The 9,346-nt window shown below is 40.6% G+C and overlaps 1 protein-coding gene across 1 annotated transcript in view; it reads left to right on the top strand.

Moving 5' to 3' along the window:
- Positions 1-9,346, top strand: part of LOC124289450 (dual specificity tyrosine-phosphorylation-regulated kinase 2-like) — a 45,826-nt gene that overhangs the window by 35,507 nt on the left and 973 nt on the right. Inside the window, exons 9-11 of the mRNA XM_046726067.1 lie at positions 2-101; positions 592-678; positions 7,641-7,727. Of these exons, the coding sequence (XP_046582023.1) occupies positions 2-101; positions 592-678; positions 7,641-7,727 (274 nt within the window). The remainder of the gene's footprint in view (position 1; positions 102-591; positions 679-7,640; positions 7,728-9,346) is intronic.

The following is a 9,346-nucleotide window of genomic DNA, read 5'->3' as shown; positions in this document are numbered from 1 at the left end:
GATAACATCAATTCTAGGCCCTTTGCCAAAGGAAGTGTTTCAGAGAGGTAAATACTCCCGGGAGCTGGCAACATTCACAGAGGATGTGGAGCAAGAAGATGGTAATGATCTGTAGTGTGTGATTGTTCATCACTAGTCCACATCTTCTGAGAGCTGTACTTGCCTGTACACAACATCAGTATCAGGAGGGGGCGGTGGGATAGCCTAGTGGTTAAAGCGTTCGCTCGTCACGCCGAAGGCCCGGGATCGATTCCCCACATGGGTACAATGTGTGAAGCCCATTTCTGGTGTCCCCCGCCATGATATTGCTGGAATATTGCTAAAAGCGGCGTAAAACCATACTCAGTCAGTATCAAGAGAGTTATGACTATACAACTAAACAATAAAGTCTTGTAAAAAAAACTGAGCAATTTAATGACAAATGTTTGCGGACATTTTGCTGGATATTTTGTTATTGGTTTTGTTTTAGAAATGATGGATTCAAAACAGTATTCATTGATGTAACCAGTGTTGTCCGTTTCCCAGTTCTCAGAAAAAAATATTGTAACATGTTGCACCATCATACCATACAGTCTTAATGTGAACTTTCAGCAACTGCCAAGATTCTTGAGTGTCTTGAAGGATCCAAGGATTATGCATTTGCCAACTTCCTGTCCCAGCTCTTCCGATATGACCCAGGTGAGTCACTGCACAACCTCCCCTTCTTCCAGTTCTTTAAATATGTAACGTCCCTGTTGGTATTTCAAGGAAAGATTGTTTGCCAGAATCACAGAGAATCGCTTTAGAGACGGTTTGGATCAGATGTGTAGCATTTGTTGCTTAGCTGATTGTGTGTCACTGTGGTGTGGATTGTTGCTTGGCTGATTGTGTGTCACTGTGGTGTGGATTGTTGCTTGGCTGATTGTGTGTCACTGTGGTGTGGATTGTTGCTTGGCTGATTGTGTGTCACTGTGGTGTGGATTGTTGCTTGGCTGATTGTGTGTCACTGTGGTGTGGATTGATTGTGTGTCACTGTGGTGTGGATTGTTGCTTTGCTTGTGTCATTGATTGTGTGTCACTATGGTGTGGATTGTTGCTTGGCTGATTGTTGCTTTGTTTTGTGTCACTGTGGTGTGGATTGTTGATTGGCTGATTGTGTGTCATTGTGGTGTGGATTGTTGCTTGGCTGATTGTGTGTCACTGTGGTGTGGATTGTTGCTTGGCTGATTGTGTGTCATTGTGGTGTGGATTGTTGCTTGGCTGATTGTGTGTCACTGTGGTGTGGATTGTTGCTCATACTTCAGTCATTAGTTCAGTTCTGAACTGATATCTCACAGACTGCATGATATACAGTAGACTATAATGATGATAATAATAATAATAATTATAATAATAAGGGCCTGACGATGTACACCTCTCCGTGGAGAGCCTAGATAGGAGAATTTTATTCCCTGAACCAAACGTGCATCACCCAGTTAGGGCTGACCCCCCGAAGCTGGTTTTTCACTTGGTTACAGACAGCCAAGAGGAAAGTTTTACAGGCAACTGAAAACAAATGGTGATGGTGAGCATGATAAGCGGCCTCCCATGGATGCCAATGAAAGGTTCTGGAAACAGTTGTGGTCTGTACCCGGCAACTGTAACCTTGAGGCACCACGGGTCAGTGATTATGGCCATATGCATGAGAAAGTAACTAGGTCGTTTGTCTGTTACATCTCATCAGATTGCCTGAAAAGTGTTATCAAAAAGTCCAAATCTAAAACAGCTCCAGGGCCTGATGGCATTCGAAACCGGTACTGGAAACTATTTCCCTGTGTCCAAACACCATTACTTCACTGTTTCAATACTCTCGTGGACACCGGTGATGTTCCTCCATGGTTCTGCAAAGGTCGCACAATACTCCTTCCCCAAAAAAGGAGACTTGACTGATCCCAAAAACTTCCTCCCTATCACATGTTTGAATACACGATACAAATTTTTCACAGGGTGTTTGACAAACCTTGTGTCATCATACTGCTCTGCTAATGATATAGTTTAGAGAGAGCAGAAGGGAGCAAGAAAGGGATGTTGGGGGTGCAAGGATCAACTTCTTGTACAGAAAATGATTTTGGAAAAGGCTAAAACATATCACCGCAACCTCTCCATGTGCTGGATTGACCATAAGAAAGCATACGACTCTGTCCCTCATGAATGGATTCTGAAGTCTCTTCGTTGTATTGACCTCCCGGAGCGTCTACTTGATTTACTCAAGTCTTTAATGAGTTGCTGGTCAACTCAAATTGAGATGTACTCGCAAGGGCAGGTGCAGACTTCGGAATCTATTCCAATAAGAAGGGGAATTTTCCAGGGGGACTCCTTCAGTCCTTTGCTTTTTTGTTTGTCTCTAAATCCTTTTAGCTTTCTGCTCAATAGAGAGCAAGGTTACCATCCCGGACCTCCTCAGCACAGATCCTTTACTCATCTCCTTTACATGGATGACATCGAGCTCCTTGCCAAAGGAGATACCAATTTGAAAAAGCAGGTTCTCCATGTCGAGTCCTTTTCTTATGATATTGGCATGACATTTGGGCTCGACAAATGTAATACTCTTCATTTGAAACGTGGCAAGGTAACTAATGATGGATCGGTCAGGTTGCAAGGGGGAGGAGTTATTGAGCATCTTGTGGAAGATCAGGCCTACACCTATCTTGGAATGCAAGTTCAAGACAAGCTCCAGAGTGCTGAAATTCATGAAAAACTTCGGGCTGAGTACAAATCTCACTTAAAGAAAATCTGGAGCTCAGAGCTAAATGCTAGAAACAAGGTCAAAGCCACCAATACTTTTGCTGTGCCAGTCCTTTCCTATTCCTTTGGAGTAGTTGACAAAACAAAAGATCCAGAGTCTTGACCGCCTGACCAAAAGGATCATGTCTGATAACAGAGCCCACCACCCTCGTTCCTCTCTCAATCATTTATATATGCCAATCAATTCTGGAGGTCGGGGTTTGATTATTGTGGAGGCTCTACATGATAGAATTTTATTGTGTACTTTTGCACCTATCTATTTATCGGATGATCCTCTGGTGATGCATGTGAAGACTCATGACGAAAGGAGGGTATTCCACAGCTATTTTAAGCGTGCCATGGTTGTTGGACAGAATCTGAAATTTGAGGTTGATTTTGTTGATGGCGATGTACTGGTGGACGGTACAGTGATGGGAGTAAACCAGGTGAAGTCCTTCACCAAGTCTGCCCAGAGTCGGTCTTTTGTAGAGGGTTTCTGAGAAGCCATTGCATCGTGTGTACATGCAGTGTGTGGAACAGAATAGCAATCCAACCAACTCCTTTGCCTGGATGAAGTCGACTCGTCTTAAATGTGAAACTGAGGGCTTCCTTTTTGCTGCTCAGGACCAGTCACTTCCCACTCATAATCGCCAAAATGTGATTCTTAAAGGAAATATCAATATGAAATGCCGACTTTGCAATAAATTTTCAGAGACTGTCCAACACCTTGTCAGTGGATGCCCTTCCTTGGCACAAACAGCATATCTGAAACGACATGATGGCATGGCTTGCTGCTTCTACTACCGTCTCCGCCATGCCTGTGGCTTTGACTCCGAGGTCCATCCATGGTACAACCCTGAACATGTCCAGGGCGTCATGGAAAATGATGCTTTCAAACTTCTCTGGAATAGGCCCATATACAGTCTCCTGCCAACAAACCTGATCTCGTTCTTTTTGATAAAGCCTGTGAATTTATTTATATCATTGAATTTTCTGTCCCTTTTGACAGCAATGTGATTGGCAAGATTCAGGAAAAGCATGATAAATATGCGGACCTCGCCTTTGAAATGTCTTGCTTGCATCCCAAGTACACTGTCGTCAGACACCCCATTGTTCTCGGTGCCCTTGGTTTGGTACCTCCTGATCTCTTGGCGCAGATCAGGAGAGTGCCCGGGTTCTCCACCGGGAGCACAGCCCTTCTGACACTCTGGGTAATGCAGAAGGCTGCAGTGTTGGGGAGCCTTCATATTCTCTGGAAAGTTCTTGGTGGGTTCAACTAGGCAGCGTTTCCTGGGAGAAGTCCCATTCGCTGTCTGGGCAGCGTGTAGAGGGGGCGAGGGCCCTGAGCTGATGATGAGCCTTACCAGCCTGACTGTGCCAGGATCACCCGAACCCTCTCTACTGCATTTTTCATCTTTAATCTGTAAATAATAATAATAATAGTCCATTAATACTACACATTTATCCATGCACGTTACATACTCAAAGTGCTGACATATTACCCCTGGTCAACGAGTACAGAACACTCCCTGTGGAGAGAATACAACCGGTAGCCTGTCAGGCGCTCAAGGTTCAAATTCAGACTACCATCAGATACCCAAGTTTACTGCTAGGTGGACAGAGGCAATTTTGAACAAACTCACTTGCCTAAGGTGAGACCACATGTATCACATGTGTTTCATTGTGGGGCAGGACTGAAGTCCTAGAAGCTGCCAAATACGGTCACCCATCCAAGGACTCTCCATGCCCAACGTTTCTTAACTTCAACTGATTGTGGCCTGAGCTCTGCATACAGGACCACACACCATCATAAAAAAAGCTAACATACATTAGAAATAAAGGCATTTTAAAGAAAAAGTCATATTTTTGAATATTTGCCAGTTCTATTCTTTTCACAGATTTCATCAGTGTACAATAGCAGAGGTTTGACAAGATATAAACTGTTTATAATGAACACGCAAATAATGAACTGACATGGCACATAGATAGATCTGGTGGTGTACTGATGCCTTTTGGTAGTTTTGGATTTCTGAATAAAATATATTTTGTGTTTCCATGGCAACAAGTTTGACTTTGACTGAAATTGGTGGTAGTGCTCTTTTCCGGAGCAGAACTCTAAAACCATTCAGTGTTTCTTCACTGAACTTGGCACATAGATAGGTCTGGTGGTGTACTGGTGCCTTTGGTAGTTTTGGAATTCTGAATCAAATATTTTTGCCGTTTCCATGGCAACAAGTTTGACTTTGACTGAAATTGGTGGTAGTGTTCTTTTCCAGAGCAGAACTTTAAAAATGTTCACTATTTCTTCACCAAACATGGCACGAGCAGTAGGGCTGGATATTGCCCTGATTTTCATATTGCGATATATTGCAATAATTTAAGAGATATTGCAATACATATTGTGATATATTGACTGGGAGGTTTCTGTCCAAGTGAGTACATCATAAATTCATAATAGCTCTCTGTGTGCGACATCATCTTCTTAGTTGCTGTTACACCATACTTTCAGGCTCCCCGTCACCATTCTGTATGAATGTGTGCCAATGGTTTACAGACAAATAAAATTATATACAGCCTTAAAGCCGAATGTTTAATTAAAGCACTGTATAGCAACAAAGTTTTGTGAACATAATGATAAAGGTAATAGTGTAACATGATTTTCATGGTCAGTGTTGTTTGCTTCAACGGAATGCACTTCAGTGCAGTATGTAATTATTGTTACTGTTTGTCAGTGATTCACTCAGATTCAACTCCAATATAAACATTTATTAACACGAACTATTGCAAAATGAAACAAAAGGAGATTTAGGAGAACTACTTGAGCTTAAAGTCTTATGTGACCTTCAATAACTAAGAGCATTGACTAGAATGTCATTATACAGTCCTACAAAAATTATAAGACTTTGGCCTTTATGATAAATTGCTAACATATGTCCCATTATAAAACAAACAAAATGGTCACTCAGCCAGAGGCTGTACTAATAAGTCCAAATAAAAGCTTGGTCAAATCCTTTAAGGGCATTTAGAAGTGGAATGCATAAGAAAATCCGAATGACTCAATATATTGCAGAATCTGAACCATATCGCAATAATCGATCGCCGAGATACTGTACTGGTATATACCGGGTTTACCGGTAATATTGCACAGCCCTAACGAAAGCAAAACTCTAAGACCGCTTTTAATGTTTCTTCACCAAAGGCATATAGATAGGTCTGGTGGTGAACTGGTGCCTTTTGGTAGTTTTGGATTTCTGAATAAAATATTTTGCCATTTCCATGGCAACAAGTTTGACTTCAACTGAAATTGGTGGTAGTGCTATTTTCTGAGCAGAACTCTTAAACTGTTCAATGTTTCTTCACTGAACTTGGCACATAGATATGTCTGGTGGTGTACTGGTGCCTTTGGTAGTTTTGGAATTCTGAATCAAATATTTTTGCCGTTTCCATGGCAACAAGTTTGACTTTGACTGAAATTGGTGGTAGTGTTCTTTTCCAGAGCAGAACTTTAAAAATGTTCACTATTTCTTCACCAAACATGGCACGAGCAGTAGGGCTGGATATTGCCCTGATTTTCATATTGCGATATATTGCAATAATTTAAGAGATATTGCAATACATATTGTGATATATTGACTGGGAGGTTTCTGTCCAAGTGCGTACATCATAAATTCATAATAGCTCTCTGTGTGCGACATCATCTTCTTAGTTGCTGTTACACCATACTTTCAGGCTCCCCGTCACCATTCTGTATGAATGTATGCCAATGGTTTACAGACAAATAAAATTATATACAGCCTTAAAGCCGAATGTTTAATTAAAGCACTGTATAGCAACAAAGTTTTGCGAACATAATGATAAAGGTAATAGTGTAACATGATTTTCATGGTCAGTGTTGTTTGCTTCAACGGAATGCACTTCAGTGCAGTATGTTATTATATTTGCTGTATGTCAGTGATTCACTCAGATTCAACTCCAATATAAACATTTGTTAACACGAACTATTGCAAAATGAAACAAAAGCATGATTTAGGAGAACTACTTGAGCTTAAAATCTTATGTGACCTTCAATAACTAAGATCATTGACTAGAATGTCATTATACAGTCCTACAAAAATTATAAGACTTTGGCCTTTATGATAAATTGCTAACATATGTCCCATTATAAAACAAACAAAATGGTCACTCAGCCAGAGGCTGTACTAATAAGTCCAAATAAAAGCTTGGTCAAATCCTTTAAGGGCATTTAGAAGTGGAATGCATAAGAAAATCCGAATGACTCAATATATTGCAGAATCTGAACCATATCGCAATAATCGTATCGCGAGATACTGTACTGGTATATACCGGTTTACCGGTAATATTGCACAGCCCTAATTGAGCAAAACTCTAAGACCGTTTAATGTTTCTTCACCAAAGGCATATAGATAGGTCTGGTGGTGAACTGGTGCCTTTTGGTAGTTTTGGATTTCTGAATAAAATATTTTTGCCATTTCCATGGCAACAAGTTTGACTTCAACTGAAATTGGTGGTAGTGCTATTTTCTGGAGTAGAACTTTTAAACTGTTCAATGTTTCTTCACCAAATTTCTTACATGGGTATGTCTAGTGGTGAACTGCTGCCTTTTGGTAGTTTTGGAATTTTGAATAAAACATATTTTTTTTGTTTCCATGGCAACAAGTTTGGCTTCAACTGAATTTGGTTTAGCCAAGTGATTAAAGTGTTCGCTCCTCACGCCTCAGTCCCAGGTTCGATTACCCACATGGGTACAATGTGTGAAGCCCATTTCTGATGTCCCCCGCCGTGATATTGCTGGAATATTTCTAAAAGCGGCGTAAAACTAAACTCCACTCACTCCCTCACCATATATACTGCTGCAGTAAGACATACTTCTTCCACAGATGAGAGACTGAGTCCATCAGAAGCTGCCCAGCATCCCTTCCTAGCCCAGGAGCTCTGTGTCAGTTTCCTGCTACCTCCATCAGCCAGTAAGTTGCAGCCATATATCACATGATAAATTAATAAATATGATCAGTTATCAGATATATCGTCAATGGGATGAATTATTACTGATTATCGATGTTAAAATTGTGTAATCGATAACATCATACATAAACAACATTGTGATGATATAAAGTTTTGATTTTCATACACAAAGTCAAACTTCAAGGGCTGCTTCTTAATTATGTTCAGGAAGCTGTTTCTAGTAATCCATGTATAAATGTCACCTTTCACCATCAGTGTTGAATATGTTGATTTCTTTCAGACTTTCTTGGTGTCTTTGCTCCAAGTTACTTGTCCCATATTCTGATAACTGATCCATATTTTGTCAACAATTATTATCCCCCGCAACGCATTTTGCGAGGGTTTTTTAAAATGGACTCCCGCTCCATCCGCGGCGTCCGCATCCGCCATCTTTTTCTGGTGCATCCTAAAACTGTTCAATATTTCTTCACCAAACGTGGTACATAGATAGGTCTGGTTTTCCGAGCATAACTCCTAAAACCTTTTAATATTTCTTCACCAAACTTGGCACATAGATAGATCTGGTGGTCTACTGGTGCCTTTTGGATTTAGAATAAAATTTGGATTTCCATGGCAAGCAAACTTAAGGTCTGGTGGTACTGTTGCCTCTTTTCTGAGCATTGCCATGGCAAAAAGTTTGACTTTGACTGAAATGGTTCTAGTACTCTTTACCAAACAGAACTCTAAAACCGGGTGCAATGTTTCTTCACCAAACTTGGCATTTAGATAGATCTGGTGGTGAACTGGTGCCTTTTGGTATTTTTGGATTTCTGAATAAAATATTTTTGGCGTTTCCATGGCATCAAGTTTGACTTAGACTGAAATTGGTGGTAGTGCTCTTTTCCGGAGCAGAACTTAAAAACTGTTCACTGTTTCATCACCAAATTTCATACATAGATAGTTCTAGTGGTGAACTGATGCCTTTTGGTAGTTTTGGATTTCTGAATAAATTGGTTTTTTTTTTCATTTCCATGGCAATAATTTTGGCTTCAACTGAATTTGGTGGTAGTGCTCCTTTCTGGAGCAGAACTTTGAAACCTTTCAGTACTCTCCTTCCACTTAGCTATATACACACCAAAACATTTGACATAATCATAACTCATAGACATATTCATGAAGAGTATTCTGCCATTGCGGGGGATATTGATGACTTTGTCTTCTTGTTGATCTCTAACATCAGTATGGATAGCCAGAGAGAGGACTGTTGTTCTATCTGCCTCAATCAAGCTATTGTTTTGGGCTGTTTCATTTCCTAACAGTAAAAAAGGGTGAACATATAGCTATCAAGAATAGCCTCCCTTATTTCATACCAGGATTTACTTATCTTTGTTCTAGAGCCATATTTACCTTGCCCACAGCCATGATCAAACTGTTGCGCAAGCTCCGTCACTTTGGATTTTTCCCTTGTGTCTTAAGAGGCAACTAATGGTATTGTTTGGTCAGTGGCTTGGAATATAGATCAATGCTTATGATGTCAATCACTGGATTGCCTGGTCCAGACTTGAAATTTGACTGACTGTCATTGCAAAGATGGAATATTGCTGTGTATGGCTCTTAACAACAACCAGACATTGAGCTATCG

Source organism: Haliotis rubra, unplaced genomic scaffold (assembly GCF_003918875.1).
Source record: "Haliotis rubra isolate DU_JTF1 unplaced genomic scaffold, ASM391887v1 Scf441, whole genome shotgun sequence".
NCBI lineage: Eukaryota > Metazoa > Mollusca > Gastropoda > Lepetellida > Haliotidae > Haliotis > Haliotis rubra.
This window is presented reverse-complemented; position numbering and strand designations above follow the sequence as displayed.